General features: G+C 42.6%; 2 protein-coding genes across 2 annotated transcripts in view; both read left to right on the forward strand.

Moving 5' to 3' along the window:
- The first annotated feature begins 42 nt into the window (after positions 1-42).
- tubgcp5 (tubulin, gamma complex associated protein 5) lies at positions 43-15,323 on the forward strand. The gene is made up of 23 exons (XM_042057157.1): positions 43-764; positions 969-1,022; positions 1,114-1,222; positions 1,343-1,439; positions 1,918-1,997; positions 3,919-4,054; positions 4,884-5,001; positions 5,263-5,352; positions 5,685-5,778; positions 6,131-6,401; positions 6,932-7,134; positions 7,754-7,869; positions 9,615-9,898; positions 10,445-10,643; positions 11,020-11,208; positions 11,508-11,690; positions 11,895-11,979; positions 12,101-12,221; positions 12,477-12,637; positions 12,831-12,956; positions 13,192-13,280; positions 14,133-14,233; positions 14,721-15,323. The coding sequence occupies exons 1-23, from the start codon at positions 631-633 to the stop codon at positions 14,765-14,767; spliced, it is 3,087 nt and encodes a 1,028-aa protein (XP_041913091.1). The 5' UTR covers positions 43-630; the 3' UTR covers positions 14,768-15,323.
- A 167-nt stretch (positions 15,324-15,490) lies between these two features.
- cyfip1 (cytoplasmic FMR1 interacting protein 1) overlaps positions 15,491-24,823 on the forward strand; it is a 54,628-nt gene continuing 45,295 nt past the window's right edge. Inside the window, exon 1 of the mRNA XM_042057156.1 lies at positions 15,491-15,705. The gene's annotated coding sequence lies outside the window, so the exon portion shown is untranslated. The remainder of the gene's footprint in view (positions 15,706-24,823) is intronic.

Here is a 24,823-nt window from a genome sequence, read left to right on the forward strand (position 1 = left end):
CCCGAACAAGGTTTTGGTTGGCCAACCAGTTTTCTGCTAGGGCGGAGCGGCAGGTTTAGTTGCCGAGGGAAGAAAACAAATGGATGGATGGACGCTGTGTTGGACAGGAGATGTGGAAACATATGCTATATAGCTGAATAAGCTAAGAACTCTGAAATGTATCATTGTTGTAAATAGATGGGCATTTATGTTGTGTTACATTTAATGCAATCATACGGACTATTAGACGTTTATTTGCCTTATAGTCAGTTCCTTTGGGGGCTAAGCCTAGCTATCAACATGCCTACCACTACTACTACTCTTCTGACAGGCAGTTAGCTAGCTTGCACCAGTGTCTCATTTAAGTGAACACAACTAATTTAGCAATTCACGTCTGTGGACTGTAACGTTATTATTGTTATGTTGTATCAAATCGGGCTGAAAAACAAAGGTGACTGGCTGTAAGTGATTACGATTGCAACCTCTGACGTTATTATTGGACACAAGCATTAGAGACATTAGCCAACCCACTGGAAAGTAGCTTGGCTAGCTAACGTTAGATTTTTTTTATTGCTACAGCGTTATCCATAACGCAAGTTTACCTTCTGTAAAATACTGCTTTATAAATGATAACGTTACTGGGAAGCTACAATGGCGCACTGGACGAAATTCGAGAAAGAGATGGAACAAGAGACAAAAAATCTGATAAAGCATTTTACTGGTATACAAAACGAAGAGGATCAGAACTTTCAGTTAGCTCTGAAATTCACATGGTCAAATTTTCGGTAAGTCAAGATACGCCTTGTCAACAAAGAATGTGCAGCAATGTTTGTTTTGAGTAATGTACAACAGCAAATAACTCTTCAACATGCAACTCTTTCATCGTACAACATAGTCTCATTTTAGTGGAACTCTACGGACAAAATGTGAGTCGAAGTTTGGAGAGTGGCTTGGAAATAAAATGTTTGTGTGTTATGTCATCACGTTAGGTTTCATCGCTTCCTTGACGTCAACAGCCACAAAGTGCAACGTAAAGTAAATGGGTATGTCTACACAGTCCGTTGTTTGGGTTTCTGTGTAGGCTATTATATTTTGGGGGATGTTTTGTAGTGCTGACCAGATATGATTCTACAGGATCTATGAAAAGCTGATGATTCACTCAGATGTGAGCAAAGCAGATAGTTGGATGAGACTGACCAATGAGTTTCTGAACTCTCCCCTTCCAAATACTGAAGGTTTCAAGGTACAGTGTTTCAGTTTGACCCACATTATTAGAAGGAATGGCCAAACACAGTTGCAGAGCCTAGTTATGTTTCTTCATAAGAAAATACTCACTTGGCATTTCTGTGCTTTTGTGTGCTAGACGGATGCTCATCATGGTATACTGGCCCTGCTGCTCTTCCTGTCAGATTCACCATCAAACACCAATTTCAGTGAAAGGCCCAGAATAAAAGAAGCAGGTAAGGGTTCCCACGGGTCATGGAATTTCTGGAATATCATGGAATTTTGGAAAAACTATTCCAGACATGGAACGTCATTGAATATCAGGGAATTTTGTTGTAGCAGTTTAAAATGTACTTGCCAAAATACATTAATACAAATATTTTCACGCAGAACCGGTGTATTAGCTTCACTGCTTGCTTGAGTAGCCCAACTTTGTTTATTAAATCCTATTTATTCATCTCTCGCTCTAAAAAAGTAAAAGATTCTTGAACGCTACGCGGCTGCTCTGAAATCATTGGTCAGTATATTGTACCATTCATTACAGTATATAGTAAGTCATGAAAATAAATTTTTTTTTGTTAATTTTACATTTATAACAACCCTGTTACTATTATATGATGTGTAGTTTCTGTAATCCCACTGACTGAATCATTAGTTTCCTACATTTACCATAACCTTACCATAATCTTTGGCCTTTGCTTTAATGTTATGCAGTTAAAGAAGACACTTTTGACTGGGCTAAGTATTTATTAGAAGGGGAAGATATCGACACGGGCCCCTTCCCAGACACTCCGGTGAGTACATTAACCACCCCGTTTTTGTCTTTCATCCACTGCCAAAACCAGACCCAAACTACTTGAGGATGGAGAAATGGCATTCTAACAGGGAAGCTACACCACTGAAGCGTTCCGTTCACATTGCATCTGCTGCAACAATTAGCTTCCACTAGAATCAATGGAAGTAGCTACACCAGACGTGATAGCGGCACGTACACGCCTGGTGTAGCTTTTGATGTTAACATGTATGTCAACATTACGCTGAGAGATGGATGTGCCAATAGCTTTGCTGTCCAGCCAGAAATATGATGGCAGTAAACTCTTCTCAGTTGAACATGCTGAAGAAGAGCTCTGGCCCTAAATGACTTTGTGGTATCAAGACACTGACATTAAAAATGGCAGTATGGGTGTGCAGTCCGACTTACTTCTGCTTAGTGCATTCAGTTGATTAGGGCTAGCACTTGTCCGAGTAAGTGTGCATTTGCAACGCAATTGACACCATCTTCTCGACGAGAAGTTTGGGTTCGGGGGAACCCGACTGCCCTGCCGGAACGTTCGCAGCTGGCTACTCGATGGACGCGTGGGAGAAGTGGCGGGTCGTGTGCCTGGCGGCTCTTTCTGTGGAGGACATTGAAGATATCTACCTATTCGGAACCATGATAACAGGTCTTATGCTGATTGGATTAGGCATTACCCTGGTTTATCGAGGAAATCTAAAAACGGTGACAGCTGTTCAAAGCCCCGTAAAGCTGCCCGTTATGATTGAAGCAGTGGGCAGAGCCGTCGTCACCCAGACTGGGACTATCAAGCATTTGATGGATACCAGGATGGATCAGATGGATGCTAGGTTGGATACTAAGTTGGATAACATCATGGAGAAGCTCACTGCTTTACAAAGGCAATTGGACCAGTATGGACAAAGAGGGTAGACGTGCAAATTGAATGCGGCTACCCGCCCCAAGACCAAACAACTACAATCTTATCTGCTTTTGGCGCCCCTTAACCAGCACTGGCCTCGGCCAAGGCCGCTGCTGGAAAACAACTCCCCCGGAAGAAGAGCACTGCAGCGAGACGCTCTTGCATCCCTTTCCCCACCCCCCACAGACACCTGCTGATTGTGGACTCTGTCTGGGACATGACCAAGGCTGTCTCCATAGCAACTTGCTGTGTTATCGCTTTGACAATCCTGCGGACTGAGGCACTAAGACTTTGGCACCAGGCGGAGCGCTTCACCAGGCCTACACATACATCTAACACAGATACAGACATGCAGTCACCACCCCCTACCCCCCATCCCACGCCTTCGCCGCTTGTACCCCCCAGTCTGTCAAGCGGGTCTGTGACCAGCGCCGCAAATGGCTGCAGGACCAGATGGCTGCCTGCCTGCACTGGTATCCCTCCATCCCCCCACTCACCCCCCTTGTTGCAAGCCGTGTGTCTCTTATGTTGTGTAATGTTGTGTAAAGTGTATGTGCTAATGTTGCTGAGGTGCTTTTTTCCTGTTCCCACACTGTACTCCCCACAGGAGCATAGTCTGGGGGTTGCCTTTTTTTCCTCCTCCCCTCTCCTCATGTTATGCTGTATTTTTCTTCAATGCCCTGTCTTCCTGCCCTGTCTACCCCCTTGTCATATTGTATGTAGGTATGTTTGTATGGTCAGGTTGATGGTCAATTTCACTGGTACTTGTGACTATGTGACAATAAAGTTCTATCCTATCCTATCCTATCCTATTTTCCCAATTTATACTCAGCTGTTGAAAACTTCCAGACTATAAACTTCTTAGATCCTGAGAATAGACCCTTTCAATCTGTTCCTAGAGGGCTTCGAAACCAACACAGATATCTTTTAAATGAAAATAATGAGATCCCAACATGCACTACTCCAAGTGAGTCAGTTGATGAAAGAAGTGTGTAACCATCCGCACTACTCTGTCTCTCAGGAGTGGTCTGAAGATGAGAGCGACGAAGACGACAGCCAGCAGCCTCTCAGCAGAGAGGATTCTGGGATACAGGTGGACAGAACCCCACAAGAGGACCAGGACCAGGCTGACAAAAACGTCTCTGTTGCGTGGACAGGTAAGACCTCAGCATTCACCGAGGAACCTGAACAATGAAAATGATTGACCCTAAACAGAAAAGAAATGGAAGGGATTTCCCCCCACTAATAACAGACATGGAGAATCAGACAAAGGGTGACTTCTTTAAACTTTCTGTGCGGATTAGGCTCATATCTCTGCTTTGAGGAGTGCTCTCTTTCATGTGTGTTATCTCCTTTTTTTAATGACAGCCTAACCATTTGGCATGCATACCAAATGTCACAGCTCTCTCGTGCCCCTTTGACTTAACTAATAAGTCAACTTGGCTAATAACATTAATGTCATGCAGTGTTTCCCATACATTGACTTATTTGTGGTGGCCCACCACAATATCAACACTGACCACCACACAATGATTTTCTAGGTTGTACTAAATTGTGCTTAAATCTGGTTAGCATCATAACCACGCTGTGCTAATTTGTTAAAAACTGTTGTATTCAAGTTAATTCTGCAAACCAACCACGACAAATGGAATTCAATTCTGTGGGAAACACTGTCATGGGTTTTGGTGATATGGGTCTGAGGGACAGAAATATACTGCTGAAATCACTACTGTAAGTTGAATTCAATAAAAGTGTGTGCTAAAGTAATATATATATGATTTATCTCAGACTATAATGAATATAATTGATTAATGGTTGAATTAGTAAAGTTATCAATAGTATACCAGAGATTTCTCTCTCTACATATCATTGTGTAGAATTGTGTTCTATCAATGATCACTGAACTATTTGCTCTGTCAGTGATCTCTCTGTTAATTCACGGATCTCTGTGTTGATTCGGTGCTCTCTGTGCTGGTTTGTACCCAGTGGGCGAGCCTGATGCCAGGGCATGGCTGGAGCAGCATGTGGTGACTCCCTACTGGGTGCCGCATAGCCCCCGCTTCCCCCACAGCCTCCACCTGCACTCCAACCTGCTCAATGTCTGGTGAGATCCGCTTTCCGTCCGTACCGTCAGCAGCACACGGCAAACACTGATTGGCTTGATCTCAGAACCCAATTGGCACCTATTTACCTGATCCGCTGTCTTTGAAATCTAAACTGCTCTGCTGTGGACATATCAGGAAACAGCAATGCAAGAAAACACCTTATGCTGAATGCCAAATCAGTGCTTGCAAACACAAATGTGTGATCACTGATCCAGAACCAGATTCCGGTTCAAGAACTCATTTCTATTTTTTCTATGTAGGGACCAGCACTTGTACAACACTGATCCATTGTACCTGCCTGAAGAGAAGGCCTTTGTCACGGAGACTCAAGTGATACGAGAGACTCTCTGGTAAGATTGGAGCAGATTATCATTGATGAACAGGTTTTATGATTAGATGTTGTAAAGGTCTTTACATTGTTTTTTCCTTCCTCATAATCAGACGTTACGGGTAGACAACCCATGACTGGGTCATTGTATTTCTTTCCAGTGAATAAATGAATAAGTCAATGAATGAAGAAATGGTTGCTCTTATTTTTGAGCAGGTATAACATTGCAGCATAACAAAGTGGCTTAAGAGGATTTGCCAAGGAAAACCATAGTCTTTCTTGCTGAGGAGTATCAAATATCCTTGAGATATCTCCAGATAAGGAAGCCACTGAACTCATTCTCCTTTCCCTCAGGCTACTTTCAGGAGTGAAGAAGCTCTTCATATTTCAGCACCATGATGGCAAAGTAGTGGTTCGGAATGACGTAGTGGTTACACACCTAACCAGTGTAAGTTTAATTTGTAGTTCATTAGGTCACTATAAATGGTTTACAGCTAGTGAGTCATTCTAATGTGGCACTCAGTGTATTGTCAGTATTATCAGACAAGATTTTTTTTATGTTCCTACAAAGAAAATGTTAGTCTTGGGCTCAATAAAGCAGTTTGAGACAATGTTGATTGCTAAAGGCATTGTATATATTTTTTTAAAAGTAGCAACAACGTAAGAAAGGAGTATATGAACACCTGCCTGATAATAATCATGAAATTGTCAAACAGTCAACAGCATACCTGTTTCAGAGGGACATTTACATGTGTATTTTAGCGGTATACCCCTTTTTGATTCTTGTTCCTCTGTTTTAGAACTGCCTGCGTTCTGTGCTGGAACACATCGCCGCATACGGGCAGGCTGTCTCCCGGCTCCAGCGTTTTATTGACGAGGTGACGGGCTACAGCACCGAGACCGGGCCCCCAGGGGGCTCCTCTTCATCCACCTCCTCTTCCTCGTCCTCGACCAAGAAGGGCTCCGAGCCCCCTTTCAGGACGTACCAAGCCTTTGTGTGGGCGCTCTACAAGTACTTCACCAGTTTCAAAGAGGAGCTCACTGCCATTGAGAAGGAGCTCATTGGCAAAGGTGCCCCCACTGTTGCTTAACTTTCCCAGCACGACACAGCTGCCCAAGGCAATTAGTGGGCATCCACTCAGGTTCACCCTCCAGTTCACACAGCATATTATGGGGGGATTATGGTATGTGTGGTGATGCATTTCCAGAGTAGAATTACTCGCTGAAATCTATTACCCACAAATGGGAAATTTGGAGCATGATGCAGCCCTGTCTGCAGAGAAGGGCACTGTGTTGATTATTTGCTCATTTATTATTTGTTTATCTCCTAAATCTGATTGTATTTTGCAATTATGTAAGGTTCAAATGGATGTCGCGTTTTTCTTGTCCCCAAGATTGATATGGATATTATTTAGTGGTGCTTCTATGACTCAGCTAGTAAAGAGAGCTACAAACAAAAGTAAAGTATTGGTGTCCACTTCCTAGAAACACGTACTGTAAATTGCATACGAGGTACATTGGTGCGTTGGACAATGGTATATGTAGTTTATATGTAGTAAATGACAGAAAATCTTCCTCTGATCTCTTATCCTGCCCCCCAGATGAAACTGTGACGTTGTCTGCCGTGCTGGAGCGTCTCAAGCCTCACCTGGCCCAGGTGAAGGTGCTGCACAGGGTCTTCTGCACAGGTGTGGCAGAAGTGCCCCCTGGCACACCAAATGTGGTGCGAGCATCTCACTTACTCAACACCCTCTACAAGGCTATCCTAGAGTATGACAGTGCTGGAGAAGCATCTGAACAGGCGGTGAGACTCTGAACGTACCGTGTGTCTGTGTGTTTAAGAGAGTGACTATAGACCCTCTCAAGAGAGTTCCATTATCAGCATCATAGTTGGCCCCACAAGGCTTCCGTTTTAACATTCCATATGTTATCTTAATGCAGAGGAAGTAGATTGGGAACCAAATAGAACGTTCAAGCATTGTTTTTGTTTTTATTGTTGAAAGGGTCTATATATCGAGTACAATAGTGTGGGCAATATATTACAACTGTGTGGGCAATATATACAACTGGGGGTAGGTTTGTATAATTGTGTGTGTACATATGTTTTGTGTATTTGGTATGGCTTTGCAAACAATGTGTGTCTGTTACGAGTGCCTGTTTGTGAGTGCTGACGTGCATGAGCACCACAATGCACACAGGCAAAACAGCAGAAGCTTGGGGAGAGTGCGAATTAGTGTGCGGTTGGTTTCCAGGTTGTTAAAGTGCACGTCTGCTTGTTTGTGCACCTCTGACTCATAGGTGTTTAATGGGCTTGAAAGGATGACCAAAGTGTGTACCTCTCCCTCCTTCTTTTCCTCTCTCTCTCTCTCTCTCTCTCTTGTTCCCTTCCTCTCTCTGTGTCCCCTTCCTCTCTCTGTGTCCAGGTGGCTCTGCTCTTCTCTCTGTGGGTGGAGACTGTGCGGCCCTATCTGGAGATCGTGGACGAGTGGATTGTGCACGGCCACCTCTTTGATCCCGCTAAAGAGTTTATCATTCAGCGGTATGAAATAACAAGCACAGCATATGATCTCATGAGATTAACAGATAACCGATATCAAAGCCACAAGAGGCAGCTCTGACGTGCTGTGATGTGACTGACAGTATTGAGATGAGAAAGATGAGGCCGATTCACACATCTCATATTTTTGTGCTGCTAACTCGTTTAGTACCCTTACAGATTATTGAAAGAATGCTTAATTTCATCCTTTAAAGGCTACATGCCTTTGGTATGTAAAAGAGATCATTTGTTGTTTATTTTACAAATATTTTTTTAAAAATGATCTGGACAGTTTTGTTGGTACTCCTAAAAAAAAAAAGCTAAATTATTGGATTATAGTGATGTTTGAACTAACTGTTTAACCTAATTTAGTATTATAGATGCGTTTGAGCTTAGTCATTCAGCCTATTTAAGTGGAGAAAAGTAGTCACCAAAATGAAAATGGACTAGGGAAATCAAAGGAAAGAATGGCCAATGGAGATCAGAAAGAAAATTATAGACAACCATTTAAAAGTAAGGCTATCAGAAGAACTTGAGACAGCTAGAGTACTTTAGAACTAAAACTGTGAATTTAAGTGAACTTCGATAACATCATATACTGTACTACTTCAGGTATACGATCATACTCTTTTTTGGTTTACTTTGGTGGTGGAATGCCTTTTTGAATGTACCACTGGCTCTTTGGTGACATCAAGTGACCGCTAGAGTAGTTTGTTCGGGATTAGTGGGCAAAGTTACCTGTTGACAGACGCAGAAGTCTCATTCAGAGCTATGGAAAGATCTAAAGATCAACAGGTCACTATTAGATAAAAGGTTCCATCATTCAAATGAGACTTCACCTTTAACTCCAAATATTTTAAATAATAAAACATGGAATAAACATTAATGAATGCTGATTAATTTTGTCAGTTGCAAAGAATAAGAGAAGGAATCAGAGGGAAAATTGAGGGTTTGTCTTTTTTTGGAAGTGTACCAACAATTTAAGCCACAACCGTTCACACAAAAGCCATAGACATGCCACAGACATGCTCACACAAAAGACGGCAAAGATTAAAAATATTTTTTTTCAGTAATTTCTCATAGTTCAGGTAGATTTATGTGAACAGACAAAATGCTTTTCTGAGGTGACTGAGGAAGATCAGAGCATCACCCCTATCTCTGCTTCCATCCGTAACGGTGGTGTTAACTCTGCATGCTGTGCGCGAGTTAAAAAAAGGCAAAACAAACTGCTGCTTGGAGGGATTTCCGCCGCCCTATCAAGAATAGGGTTTCACTTGCACGTTTTATGTTGCATATTTTATCGAGATTGCATCTTGCAATGTTTCAACTCAAAGCATGCCAGATGTAGACCTTTTTCCAGTTGTCATGTTAAGTGATATTAATTTGATCAGAAATGTCCTGCCTGTTGTATGAAAAGCAGCTACATACAGTATACTGCAGTTGTTATGTGGGAAAGATCAGTGCAACCCTCTGCTAAACTCTCACTCATCGACTCATTGTTTGTCTTGCTCTTGAAAATCTTAAGTTTTAGACAAAGATAAACTTAAGATTATTTAATATTACATTTCTTGGATCTGTTGAAGAAAGAAGTTTCTAACACCCCCCCCCCATTTCAGCTCGTCTCCATGTCTTTACTTGTTTCTTTCATACTCTTGTTTGAACATGTCAATACAAATATATATATATAAAAAGAAACAATCACACATCATCTGTCACTCAGTGAGTTGTTTCCATCCTCCTTCCATTAGGAACAAAGACGTGCCTGTGGACCACCGGGACTTCTGGTACGCCACCTACACCCTGTACAGCGTGTCCGAGGCGGTGGACGGGGGCGAGGAACGACTGAGCGACGCAGCCAGTGGGAGCTCTGGAGGTGACCAGGCCGGTGCCGGAGGCGGCAATAGCCGCCAGCACACCATGGTGTCCTTCCTGAAGCCTGTGCTCAAGCAGATCATCATGGCCGGCAAGTCCATGCAGCTGCTCAAAAATCTGGACTGCAAGGAGGCCGAGCAGCACGAGGGGTCAGCCAGAGGTGGGTGTCTGACTGCCGGTAAATTGATGAGAAAAATAAATTAGATGAAATGTCCAGAAGTGGGCGTCTGACTACCATGAGATAAATAAATGAGAAAATAAAGCAGATGAGTCGTCTGGAGGTGGGTATGTGACTGTGGTGAGATAGGAAGGAGAATAAATGAGATTAGTGAAGGCTGACAAAGCCTGTGGTGTAACACTGCTTTGTGTCATTTTTACATATTAAAGGTAAATAGTGTGTTGTTTTCAGTGAGCGGTAAGAGCTCTGTATGTGAGCAAAGCACACAAAGTTTTTTCCATGCAAAGTAGTCCTGTGCCTGTTACGCCTGTGATTTGTTCTTTTAGCTGGATACAAAAACATTTGCTCCATTAATGCATTGAATGCACAGCGACATTTGACAATGTGTTTCCACTGGTCTGCCACAAACACACACACACACACACACAAACCCATTTTAATGACTATATGACTAACACTACTTGTTACACCTTTAAGGTTCTCACAATGTGTTAGTTGTTTAAAAACAACTTCCTCACACACACACAGATGCAGAGAGGAAGAGCGTGTACACACTCTTCCTAGAATCGGTGCAGTCACGGCTTCGCCGGGGGGAGGAGTCGCCCGCGGATACGGTCACTGAGCAACAGGCCACCAAGCGGAGCCTCATCAAGATGCAGTCCATTGTGGCGCGGCATCTGGAGCTGGAGGACATCCATGACCCTCTGCTGGCCATCAACTTTGCAAGGTCACATAGATGCCTCTACAACTGGATTTTCAACATTTCAACAACCATGGTTACATTATACAATGTGGTCATACTTTCTGCTGCATATATACAAATATGTCATAATTAGTAATATACCTAAATTATTATGAATATACAGTAATAAACTAATATAGCAATTTAACTAACGTGTTATGAATATATACAAATGTGTAATAATCAGTAATGTAACTTAGAGCTAAAACTGAATTTAAGTGAACTTCGATAACATCATATACTACTTCAGGTATACTGTACGATCATACTCTTCTTTGGTTTACTTTTGTGGTGGAATGCCTTTTTGAATGCACCACTGGCTCTCTGGTGACATCAAGTGACTGTTCCTTTTCTCCATTAGGTTGTACCTAGAGCAGAGTGACTTCCATGAGAAGTTCTCCGGTGGTGATGTCATGGTGGACCGCTCGTCTGAGTCAGTGACATGTCAGACCTTTGAGCTGACGCTACGCTCCTGTCTGTACCCCCACATTGACCGCAGGTATATCGAGTGCTGTGGGAACCTTATGAGGACCCTGAAGAAAGACTACAGGTGAAGTTCAAGGCTGTCCTGGTGGTGTTAAAAATGACTGAAATATATTTTTCTTAAACTTGGAGTGCATGTGTAACACACTAATTCACTGTTCATTACAGCTAACTTGTTTTAGGGTGTGATTTTTGTATTGCATGCAACAGTAACTGCATCTCAAAATTTCTCTGTACACTGTTGAACATGTTTTGCTAATGACTTTGAAGTGCATATCCTGGTAAACCCTGTTGCGTCATTAGAGATTACCCATTTGTCTTTTCTAAAGCTCAGAATCTTGCTTGCCCTGCCTCTGTGACTTCTAGGTTGCTGGAGTACCTCCAGGCCATGAGGAACTATTTCCTGTTGGAGGCGGGAGACACCATGTACGACTTCTACACTGCCATCTTTGATAAAGTGCTGGAGAAGGAGAGCTGGCAGCAGCTCTCTTTCCTCAACGTGCAGCTTCAGGAGGCAGTCGGACAGCGCTACCCAGAGGACAGCAGCAGGTACTGCACCTCCTTCCCAGCTCCATTTAAATCTGATATCTCACTGCAAATAATTAATCACAGCTAATCCGCAACTGGGTCTTAGTTGATCATTCAATATAGAAAAAAACTATGTGTATTGAAACATACATTTTATTTTATCTTTTTACTGTAAGGGGACGTTTGCTTCCTTGTATCAATAATATGATGTTGCATGTCCTGCAGATTATCAATATTTTTGGAAACTATTGACCCTGCCAGAAAAAAGCAGCCAATCAATAACCTTGATGGACTCACGCTTAGTTATAAGGTAATGTTCCTCATTGATCTTTATTGACATATTGTCTTGTGTGGAAAATCTAAAACATCTAATTAGTAAAATGTTAATAGAAATGCTCTTTCAAATGACCACAGGCTGTTTTTGCCCATAGGTACCCTGGCCAGTGGACATCGTAATCAGCTCTGAGTGCCAGAAGATTTACAATCAAGTCTTCCTGCTCCTTTTACAGATTAAATGGGCAAAGTACTGCCTGGACACACTAAGGTTCAGTGGTATGTACCTTCAGGAATTCTCTCTTGATCTCTAAGTCTGACCTATTTTATGAGCATTGATGAAGATGATTGAGCATTGATGATCTCTAAATGTCCACACTTTGACTCTGTTTAGCCATAATTCAAGTGTCCCATTGTCTTTCTTATGATCCCAGGCCAAGACATGAGTCATGCTTTCTAATTTGTGATTGAATGCACATTGGTGGCCTTTTATGTGTGTCATGCTACACGTCAAGTGGTGTTATGCTCTCTCAGATCTGACAGTTGCTGCTAAGAAACACGAGGGGGCGTCACCAGAAGAGGAACCCACCAAGGAAGCCAAAGAGCCTGTTAACCAGCAGATCCACCGCATGTTTCTGCTGCGGGTCAAACTCATGCATTTTGTCAACACCTTGCACAACTTCATCATGACCAGGGTAAAGCCAGCGTTCAATGTGTTAATGCTGTTAAATGGCAGTAGTATAGTTTTCTTCTTTTCCCCCTGTACTGTATTGAATAGCTCTTCTTTGGATTTGAGTTCTCCCCCCCCCCCCCCCCCCCCCAGTAAAAGGGCATAGATTTTATAGCTGTACTGCCTCTAAGAATCACAATATCTTCTTGTGTGGACAGATCCTGCACAGTACTGGGCTGGAGTTTCAGCACCAGGTGCAGGAAGCCAAGGACTTGGACCAGCTCATTAAGATCCACTACAGATACTTGTCCACCATCCACGATCGCTGCCTCCTGAGAGAGAAGGTGCGTGTTGTGCCTGTGATAAGAAATGATTACCAGTGATTATAGTGCATGAATACATTATGCTGTCTCTAGCTATTCATAGCCATTCATGTCTTGCCACTGTTATTCAGAATGAAGAAATGAGACTTTCTGTCATTTTATACATTAATAAGCATATCAATATGTAATATATTAGTACTGAAACAAGGTCATTTGCAGGCCAATATGTTTTAGCAATTGGGTATTTGTTCTCCAGATTGGCTTTGTTAAGGAGGCTATCATGAAGGTGCTGAACCTGGTGCTCATCTTCTCTGATCGATGGCAAGCTGGATTTGGAGCCTGGAAGTAAGTTTGATCTTTAAAAGAACACGCCGACTTTTTGGGACTTTAACTTATTCACCGTATTCCCTTAGAGTAAGATTTGATGATACATACCCTTCTCATTTCCGTGCGTGCTGTTACTTGGTCTGACGCACCCACCGCTAGCCTAGAGTAGCACAGGTGGCTCGAAGTGGCCGGCTCCAGTAGCCTACACCTCCTAATAGTGACAAAAGAACTCCAACATTTTCCTATTTACATGCTGTGAGTTGTGAAGTTACAACAGTGTCAAATGAGACGCAGCCATTTTGTAATTATATACTGTACATACTTGGTACTATGTTCACATTCAGGCGAAGCACTGCTACTTGGGCGGAGTGATTTACAGGCAGCACCTGAAATGCTCCAGTGTTACTTCTTCAAACCCCAAGGAACAGTGCTTTGCCTGAAGTATCAACACCCCTTTGGACTGCATATTGGTTTTCAATGAACAGCTACCAAATGCTAATGCTTGGAATGACCTCCAGACCGTTTATCTACTTAATTTGTCATGGAATAAAGAGGAAATAGGGCACAGTTTGTCATAACACAGCTTATCAGTCAACTGTCCAATTATTTTTGAACCGAAAAAATGGGGTGACAATATATAAAAGTGACTGTAATTCCTAAACGGTTAATGCGATTTGTGTTCAACTTCTTGAATTAAAGATGAAAATGTACTCTTAAAGCTTCATTGCTTTGCTTCCGATCCATTGTGGTGGTAGTCACTGTCCAAATACTTATGGATCTAACAGGACATACAGGACATGTAATGCTTCTTGATGATTTAAAATCATGTTCATCTCTAAGTTGTGTGTGACAGAATTGGTATTGTTTTAGGATTGAGTCCATCGCCAAAATGGAGTCTGACTTCAAAAGCTGTCATATGTTCCTGGTGACCATATTGAACAAAGCTGTCTGCAGAGGCTCTTTCCCCCACTGTAAGTCCGCTCTCTCACTTTCTAGTTTCTCTCAATGTCTTATTTGATTATTCACTAGGGGCACTTTTACAGTATTATCCATCTGCATACTATTGAGTTAGATAGTAAACTGACATTTTAAAGTACTGCAATTATATTTGTATGCACAAAGACAACTTCTGCTTCTTATTGTGAGCATAAGAGCATAAGCACAACTTTTGCTTCTTATTGTGAGCATAAGTTTATTCAGATCTGCCACTGGTGGGCTCTTGGCTTGGGCTAAGATAACTTTTAGATAAAAGACTCGCCAGTTCTGCCCGCCTTCACATAAAGGCTCCAAGCCTAAAAGGAACTTTACTGTGCATGATGATGCAGTTGCTTCAGCCGTCACTGCATCTATTTCCCATTTATTTGTTTTGTTATTATTTGGTCCAGAGTCTATTTATATCGGTGAATAATGGCCGTGCCGTGGACTTTAATTTCCTGTGCTTTTCTTCTTCGTCTCCAGTGGAAGCCTTGGCGCTGTCTCTCATGGCAGGGTTCGAACAGTGTTGAACGCCGCCGCCGTCGCCAGAGCTGTCCTCTCCAGCTACAGCGTCCATCCCAGTCCACCCTCCATCCCCTCCAGTGCCCATGCTTCACACGAGTCCTGTGTACTGTTTACTATCCAGCTGTATGACAGCTAGCCTACTGCTGCGCCCTGTGTTCGTCTCCACCAAATGATGTCTTACACATGATGTCATAGCACATGAGACTGGTGATGTCAAGTCAGGCTAGATTAGCACACAAAGGCGATAAATGGCCGTGTGGGTGTTTGTCGTCCTCCCTGGAAAGAGAGAGAAAGGGAAGAGCTGAATAAAGAAATGTATAAAATGAAGAGTGTAAATGTTTAGTTTATAAAAGCTGTTGCTGCTTAAAGCTGTTTGTCCTATTGGAAGTCCTTCTCATGTATGATAAAATTATTTGTTACCTGTGAGTTGTTGTGTTGTGTAACTTGTTTTATGTTTTAATAAGTGTGGTGTTTATGATGATGTATGTTTTAAACATTATTGTCACTTGAACTTAAATAATTGAAGTCCAGAAGTCAACTGATGCTCCTTGGATAAGAGGACCTACATTGTCCTGTTTTTTTTTGTCATATGAATATCAATCAGCATATGACTTCACGGCAAAAACAATTCTGTATTCCCAACTAGTCTCTCAATGCCCCTAGTGGATGTCTGCTTTAATTCGGAGCTGGGGTTTCCTGTTGCATTTCCCTGTTACAGTGAGGCAGGAACTCCCAGTTCGACTTCCCCGCCTGCCTGCGATAACATCGGCGAGAGGCGAGATTCCACCGCAGCTAAGAAAAGTTTTTGCAGCTCTTTGGAAAAGTTCGACTTTGACAAGAAGAACATGCGGATGTAGTGAAATACATCTAAACTCAAAAAACAGTCGGTAAATGGGTTTGTAAGCCGACTGAACGGACCATTTTCCTTGGAAAAGAAGAAAGGGTGGGTACTTTTTTACGAAGTCAGCTGTGCTAGCTGGGATAGGTATCCTGAGCTGCCGAAAGTTTGTTTCATTTTACGTGTCAGATCTCATTTTATGTTGGATAATGTCAAATATAGCCTTAATGTTGTTAATACTATCGAACGGCATTCGTTTTGAGCAAGAAATAACTAAATGCTTGACTGTAAAAGGCGAAGTTTGAAGAAAATATCAGTGAAGTAACACTAATTTCACCTAACTTTACTCTTGGGCCTGTGCTAGCTCGTGTGTGACTAATCTGCAAAGGTTTAGCCACAGAGTAAGAAAAAAACATGGATTATGGAATATTGCCCCGCCTCACCTTAACTGGAGTACGCAAACCCATTCTTCAAACCCAGGTTCACGTACATATCAATTAAACTAATTGTTGATGGATAAATTGGAAAATAAAATGTTGATTGTTTTTAAAAATATCCTCAAACGGTTACGGCTAGCAAGCTTCCTCGCCCGGGCGTAATTATTACCTCTGGGTAAACCCCAGGACAAGAGGAGTAACATTTCTGGCCACATATTTTCAGCGTTATTGTATTTAAATCAGTTCATAACGACTGATCATGTTGAAGCTAGAAAATATCTCGGATTTTCCCTCATAGCTGGAATGAATTACTGGCTACTATTGTTGAAAGTGGACATTTCCGAATCATATTTTGCAGTTTTCTATAGGCTAATATTTAGTTTCTCATTAGTATTTATGTGACCTAAAAGGCATTTATATTCGACCCACAGTACATTATTCCTTGTGGAATCTCCGGTCTCCAGGCTCAGTCCAAAATACCTCACAGTTTGACTTTTCTCCCCAGGCAGCCTATGACACAGTTTGAATGAGATGCAAGTTGTCTGACTTTGGAACTCGACAGGAGTCACCTAATTTTCACAAACTAGCGATTTCCCGTGCTGTCTTTAACTTTTACATCGTGGACTAAACGAAATTCACATTCACATTTCACATTCATGAAGTTCTGAATGATTAGACCAAAATCTTGTCCCCGTCTTGTCCTTGTCTTGAAAGAGGAACTGTGTGTATTTGCTTGCTCATGTGAGCCATAATCAACAGCTGTGGTTCAAAACGGCGAAAACGGATGGATTAGGGACCGTGACAGCTGTGCTCAAGGTTTTGGAGCATGTTGTGTGTGGGTGCTGTGTGTTGTGCGATACAGACTAGACACACCCTGCTGTGGCTCAGAATTAGCTATATCCTCTCTCACCACCCAAACAGATTAAGGCCCGTCTCTCTTTTGACCACACTGTCATGAAAGCCAAGGTCAGGCTGATTCATAAGATGGGCTTTCTGAATACCCTCTTGGGGGCCAGACATGGGCGGAGGTGTGGGTGTGTGCCCTTAGTAATCAGAGTTCCTACTCTGATTTTGTGTTTTTCAGGGCAGTTCACAGGCAGTGCACTGGGTTTGGGTAAAATGTGATGATTCAACTCACCCATGTCCAACTCACCCATTTTCCTATAGTAGGTAGAGGCCTTTTCCTTTAGTGGGTAGAGGCTCTGTGCGTCATATCCATAGCAATATTATCAGCAACATAGTCAGTGTTGTGTACTGTATTTGTTTACATCTGACACCTAGGCTCATGAGACCGTTTGAAACTTCATTTTCAGTTATTTGTGATAAAACCTTTCCACTGAAAATATTGAGTGGGGTTGGTAAGGATATACCCAAAGCGGTGGTTCGGCCGTAGGCTACAAACACCCTTAATGCTTTGTAAGGGGTCCCTATAAGAGAAGCCAAAAATAATTTAAGTTTCAGTTTCCTGTAGAGATTTCCTCTCTGTGGTGTGGTAGTGTAATGCGCGGTTGGGCGTATTCTCCGGAAAAAAACCCTGAAAAGCTGACTTTTCTTATGATACTGTAATTCTACTTATGATGACCATTAACTTACCTAAGTTGCCGTATTTCACACAAACCGAGTCCAAGTGGCCAAAGAGGTTATGAGCTTATGCGTGTGCTAGACACAAACAAGATACGTCCTTAAACACAGGTTGTTTTCAAATGATGAAAATAGTGCCCATATTACTGAACACTGATAACACAACTTCTTAACAAGTAGGCCTGTTGGAAACTGTCCATTCTATCCCCTCAAACAAATGCCTATCTGAAAAAAAAAAAGTTTATTCAGTGTGTCAGGGAGCACAGAGCAGGCCAATGAGGTGGAAATCATTAATTGTAGGTATTCAGGTATCAGAGTTTTAGCCTTTAGCCCTTCTAGCCACCACTGCTCTTATTGATGTGGACTGCTTATACCAAGCCAGTCCATCTTGTCAGCAGGATGGTTTGCCAGATTGATGCCTGTTAAGGGAAAAGTGTGCCACATATTCTTGACATTGGAGGTTGGATTAACAAGGTTACGCTGGCTTGCTTTTATGACAATCCCAGCAGGAAGAATGGAGATATCGGTGGGTGGGATGCTGAGAAAGAAAGCAATGAGTGAATACATGTCATAAGTACCATTCTCCTTAGATCAGAAGGCCTGCATCAAGGGCTTCCAAGGACACCTCCTGTGAAATTAAATGAATTGCAGGGCTTTACAGGTGACCAGTGAGCATCACTTTTAAAAAAAAGGGTGTCAGTGTGTTGCTGTATTTTTCCCTCTGTGTCTTGAGCTAGAGTGGCATTGTCTTCGGTATGGTTCTGCCTCTTGATGTACTCGATTGTTAGAAGTGTGCATCACCTGGAGAGCACTGAAATGAGGTCCATGGAGGAGGCAGAGAATGAAGGGGTCAAAAAGCCATACTCCATCAGCTTGCCACTCCAGGAAGTTATGCTTTGATGTGTGTGTTTGTGTGTGCATAGCAGGAGTAAGATAAGAATGTCAATACGACTTGGTGAGGTGTGTTTGGACTATTCCATTCCATGTCTATTCGCGCTTATTTTATACTGCCTCTCATTTGTTTCTGGTGGAAGATGAATCAATATGATGAAAGTTAGGCCTAGTATAAGAAGACATTTCAGTTAGGATTGGGAAACCCATCACGTTTTCCTCTGTCATCAAGCATAGACTGCAATGGATTGGATGCTTCTCCCATGTCTGTAGTTTGCTGTGATGTGTGTGTTTGTGTGTATAGACCCTTTCAAGAGAGTTCCATTATCAGCATCATAGTTGGCCCCACAAGGCTTCCGTTTTAACATTCCATATGTTATCTTAATACAGAGGAAGTAGATTGGGAACCAAATAGAACGTTCAAGCATTGTTTTTGTTTTTATTGTTGAAAGGGTCTATAAGCGTATGCAGTCTTGTGAGGCACACTGTCTATTTATGCGACCAGTCATCTATAACCCAACTGGCATTCATCTGCTGATGATTGTTTTTGTCACCTGGTATTAAATCCAATATACTCATCATATATTGCAGAATACATATATGCATATATGCAGTGGCTACTCATGGTTTGGGGATAGTTGCAGCTGAACAAAGAGAGACTGATGGACGTGATTGCATTAGACCAATATCCTTCATATGTTGGGCACGATATGTTTTGTTTGTCTTAGGTGCCAGGGTGTAACATTGGTTTGCTTGGCTCAGGTAGGGTTGTGTGTGTGTGTGTGTGTGTGTGTGTGTGTGTGTGTGTGTGTGTGTCTGTATGAGTATGAGTATGGAGAGTGACTTATATGGTGGGGGTGGTAGCAGTGGAGGTTGGGAAAAGTGTAAGCAGTAAGCGCGCACAGGCTCAGCGTTATCTCTCCTGCCGGTCAGGAAAGAACACAGCACACCATGCCAGGCAAGGCAAGGTCACACACACACGTTACTCCCCCACTCTGTTTCCTCTCAAAGCCCTCAAACAACCTTTTCCCTAGCTGTCACAGTCGTCAATCCCATGTTGTGCTGTTGTAATGTCTTTTGCCTGCTACACAAATAGGCCTACCTCTTTCTTGTGTCTCCAGAGAGCCTAGTAAGGGCCAGTGCTTTATGATCTGAAGGTAGGCCCTCAGTGTTTTTAGTCCTGGTGTGTCAGCCTATTAAGGGAGCAGTGTGCCTCATGTTCTTGACATGGCAGAGGTTGGATTAATGAGGTTACACTGGCTTGCTCCCAAACTGGCTGCTTTGTCTACAGGGCAATTTGTCTCAGTGGGGAAGGCGAGGGGGATTATCTGAATCCGGAGACTATCCTCTATTTATAAGACTAAGCCCGCTGATGCCTTGTGTTTGAGTGACCCCCCCCCCCCCCCTTGTGATCCAAGGCTCATTCATGGCTGTTTAAGTGTACAATAGACCCATAAGATTAGATATTGTTTTGGTTTTGAGGTGGTGGTGGACCCCCCTCCCCCCGAATAGTCTCATGTTAGTTTTCAGTTCTTCATGTGTTTAGGAAGTTGATAATTACTCTGCTCAAGGTGTTTTTGTATTGCAAGAGTGCATGTTTTGCAAGAGTCAGTTACAAGTAGTAGATGTTGATGTAGTAGATGTTGGCCTGTGGAAATAAAGATGTTGACTACAAAATAATCCAAGCCCAGATTATCTTGTAGCGCTTCAGTAGAGATGTCATTCTTTTGCAACAGTAAATTGGTCCTTTTCCTTTGAAGCTTCCATTTCTTTGAAATGGAACAATGTTCCTCTAAAGTCATTTGCCCAGCTCCTAGGCCCTTTCAGCGCTGTGTGTATATGTATCCTCTTTAAAAAAACCTATTCCAGTTGTGTGACCGAGGCCTATGCAGCACAGTGATGGCAGGTTGATGAGTAATGCCGTGGCTTTGTATGGAATTGGCCAGACATGACCAGACCTGCAAGCCTGAAGGAATGAATTCCTACTCCTTACTCCATACCACAAGGGATTCTCTCTGGCAGAGATTCCGTACACCCCGGGTTGCGCCACACACCATTGCGTGCTCTGCATCTGACAGACTTACTGGTATTCTCTCCTAAGGTAGAGAATAGTTTTAGTGCTTCTGTGCTAGAGTTTATTCCTGTCCGAGCGCTTTTTCTATCAGCTGCTGTCGTTCTTGGTCTGTTACTTCAGCACAGACTTTCAGTCCGTTCTAAAGGGGAAGTGAATTAAGAGCTGTGTGTTTTGGTCTTGAACAGAGCTTCCTCCTTCACCCTGGAGAGGGAACCTAGGGCCAGGGAAGAGCAATGTGTTTCATGTCCAGTTGACCTTTCTGGTCAATGATTAATTTAAAACTTGCCATACACTTTCTCACATGGGCAGTGTCAGTCAAGACTATGCAATCTCTGCTGAAGTAGTTCCTCATATAGGCCTAATTAGTATTTAGAAAATACCGCTATTGCATTTGTGTGGAGCCTACCTACTCGTTTAACCTTACAGGGAAGTTACACCAGGCGCGTAACTGAAGCGTTCTGTTCGCGTTGCGTCTGCTGCAACAATTAGCTTCCACTAGAATCAATGGAATTAGCTACACTAGAACGCTTCAGTTGCGTGCCCTTTGTGGCTGCCCTGTTAGATGTAATGCAGGTAGATGTAATAGATGTAGAATGTTCATTAGATGTAATATGTTTGTGATTTAGGCCTAACTGTGAATGTTCCAAAAATGTGTCACCTCTGTCTGGGACTGTGCATTGGTGGCTCAGTGGAAGGCTAATGCCTTGACCACGGTGGTTATCCCAGTGGTGCTCTGTTTGCGTACTTCTCTCTCTCTGTCCTCTCTCTTATGCTTGCATTTCTCTTACCCTGTCTTTCTCCATTTCTCAATTTTGTATTACTCCTCTGTCTCAGTTTGCTGCCAGTGCTGACTAGTTTCCTTATATTTTAGACTTAGACTTGGGTCTAGAAACTCTAAGTAGAAAAAGAGAAACGCGTTCATTTTTAAGTGCTGGCTAAAACGCATGCTTCCCGTGTGGGTCTGGACATCACAAGACACTGACTTCCGGCCACTATCCTCTGTGAGTTCTGCTAAGACTCAAGGCTGAAACCTGCAGTGGGTTTAAGCAAATATTCTAGAGCTCTACACTCTCAAATCTTTGGCTGTAAGCAAGTCTTCCTTCACTTAAACAGTAACCTGTTCCTCAATTTTGCTTGCTTCAAGAGGGCATGTTAATCCAGTAGTGTGAGGCAGGGCTTCCACTGCCGGCCCATGCATCCTGCTGTGGGTCTGAGGCATGCAGGGGTTTATGTGGCCCTCACTCAAACACAAATAACATTCTGTACTTTAAGAACATAAAATAAAGTTTGAATAACTTGTATTGGATTTTATATTTATATTTCACAGAAGCTCCCTCAAGTCATTTCTTTTTTCCGGCTCTTGCACACAAACCAATATCCCGCCTTTGGCAATCAAACATCTTGCTCAGCGTCAAACGCTCTGCGCTGGGCTCCACCGTGTGTGTAGGCCTCTTGTGCCTGGCCGCCATGGGCATGTGCCATGCAGCTGTGTAAGAGGGCACAGTCTGCATCTGTTGAGTCTGATAAAGCAGCTCTGTGCTGTCAGTCTGTCTCCGTCGTCTTTGCTTTGACTGTGAAAGAGCTCCTCGGTGCCAAATTCAATTTTGACAGACAGGCTTTGAATGTAGTGTTCACTCCGCAAGGCTGCAGTGATGCTTTAAGGAAGGGCTCTAACTGTAGAGATGGGTATGTTGCAACGAGAAAACAAAATGGAGCTAAATTAAGTGTCATGCTGTGGCCACTCTGTTTTGTTGTGGAGTCTTTTTGTTGTTGTTAAAGAGACAGACTAGGGTTTGAGGGAAGATATTTCAGTTGAATGATATTTTTTGCATCACATCAGATTGGCAAAGACTGGTCTTATGTGGACTTGAGTGCCCAGAGGACACATAGTTGACATTCAAATATAAAAATAAATCTTGATCTCGTGATGTCATGTTCAAAAAATTATGGTTATGGTTATATAGAGCTATGGTGGTTCTCACCCTAATACCAGAAACTGACCATTGCCCCAACGAAAGAAATTTAATTTATTAAACATCTCTGTGCTTTTATTTGGAATGTTGTCGAGCCGATGTCGAGTAGTGATGGCAGCAGATGTCAACCAATATGGGTTTTTTTTGATGGCTGATACTGATATAATGCTGATATAATGATAAACTTTTTTATTTGTTATTTTTTTTATTTATTGTTGGGGGGGCTGTCTGTTGGAATATGTTTTATTCTAAAATTACATGTGCCTGCCTGTTAATCGGCTTAATATGCTCAAGTGTTGGCAGATGTTATTATAAAAAAATGGCAAAAATCGTCCTGATCTGCCGACTGATTAATTGGTCAACCTCCACATGACAGTTTAGGCCAGTGGTTCCCAAACTTTTAACAGGCATGTACCCCCTGAGACATTATGATCTTCCGGAGTACCCCCAACACCACCAATTATTAACAAGTTTTTTAAAAATTGTTTTATTAATATTTATTTTTATCAATTTTGTCGAGAATAGTGAATAGGATCCTAAACATATGATACAAATCTCATTTACATCTCATCTACAATTTAAATCTCATCTACAAAAGTCAACATATGATAGGCCTACAAATGTGCTGAATATAATGATTTTAAATAGATCTGCACCTAATCTCACACACAATCGTCTTGTTGAATGCAGTGATCTTATCTGCTAGGTGCTTGTCTTTGCCTTGTAACTGGAGATTTAACTCATTGAGCTTTCCAAATATATCGCTAAGATAGGCCAGCTTCGTCAAGAAATGTTCATTAGTGAATGTGCTTGCAGATTCAAACATGCGCTCTTCCTCCAAGAAGAGGCGACTCGGAGCTCAAACACGCGACAGCACTTTACCTCGGGAAAGCCACCTTGCCTCGCTGTGAAACAGTACAGCCTTTTGGTCAGCTCCCATCTCCTCTCAAAGTGCGGAAAATAGACACGCTTTTAAGGGCCGGGTCTTGATGAAATTCACCACTCTCACAACCTCGTTCAAAATCTCATTCAGGTCGGGACTAACTAAGCTGCCTTGACACGAGTGCTTCCCTATGAATAACACAGTGCGTCCATTGCGCATCGGGTGCTACCTGGGCCTAGGCTAAGGATAAAAAAAATACAATAAATAAAACTCCTGTTTTTCACGTCAGTTCGCGCCCCACCTGGCATGTCTCCGCGACCCACAGTTTGAGAAACGCTGTTTTACCTCTGTCTCCACTCTCGAATATTTTGTTAATGCGGAGAAAATAAGTTTTTAATGTGCAGTGCAAATGCGGAAGTTAAGTTACCAACATGGGATAGAGAAAACGTTTGAAAAGGCATATAACTTAGATCTTTTTTCGCGTACCCCCTGAAATCAGTACACGTACCCCTGGGGGTACGCGTACCCCAGTTTGACAACCGTGGGTTTGGGCTATATGATCAGGCTCAGCTGGTCTTTTGCACTGACGAATAACTAAGAGGGGCCATTAACACAGTAGGATAGTTATGTGGAACAGGATTTAAACCTGTTCAAAACCTGCTCTGTGAAAACAAACAAAAGAAATTCTCACCGGTCACCATCCTGAGTCATCAGCCTCGTATGCTTTGGTAATGAACTTTGATACATTCTCGCAGTATTACAGTGTTTGTGAGACCTGTTGCTGCAAAGCCACCACAGTGGTCATGAACAGCCCCAGGGTCTCCCAGTCTGTGCCCTCACTGACCCCCTCACACACCCACAGCCCTTTGTGCTGGTCTGTAGTCCGTGTATGCAGGGTGATCTGTTGTGTTTTATTGTGTCAATCTTTGATCATTGTGTTTAGCTGCTGTGTGTGTGTGTGTGTGTGTGTGTGTGTGTGTGCCAGCTTTGATCTGTATGGCTATTGGCTGATGGTAGCTGGCGGCTGTAAAGTCCTTCATCAGCATTTGCCAAACAGAGGGCTCTTGTATAATCAGCCCAGCAGTGCTTTGTCACCACACACTTATTCATACACACATTCGTAATACATATTGGCCTATATTTAAATACACCGGCTTGCTCACATATGCAACATATCTCATTCACACACCCACATGTAAACACATCCTCTGTCTTCCTCTGTCTCACACTCCCCTTCACTCAAACACAATCAGTACTGCTGAAAGAGAAATTATTTGATGTGTCTTAGCACATAGCCTACATAACATTGCTTCATTTATATTTATAAGAAATATTTCTTCATTCCTTTATTGTCAGATTTGGACAACACTTAGGGTAGTAGCAT

The sequence above is a fragment of the Alosa sapidissima genome, chromosome 12 (genome assembly GCF_018492685.1).
Source record: "Alosa sapidissima isolate fAloSap1 chromosome 12, fAloSap1.pri, whole genome shotgun sequence".
NCBI classification, from domain to species: domain Eukaryota; kingdom Metazoa; phylum Chordata; class Actinopteri; order Clupeiformes; family Clupeidae; genus Alosa; species Alosa sapidissima.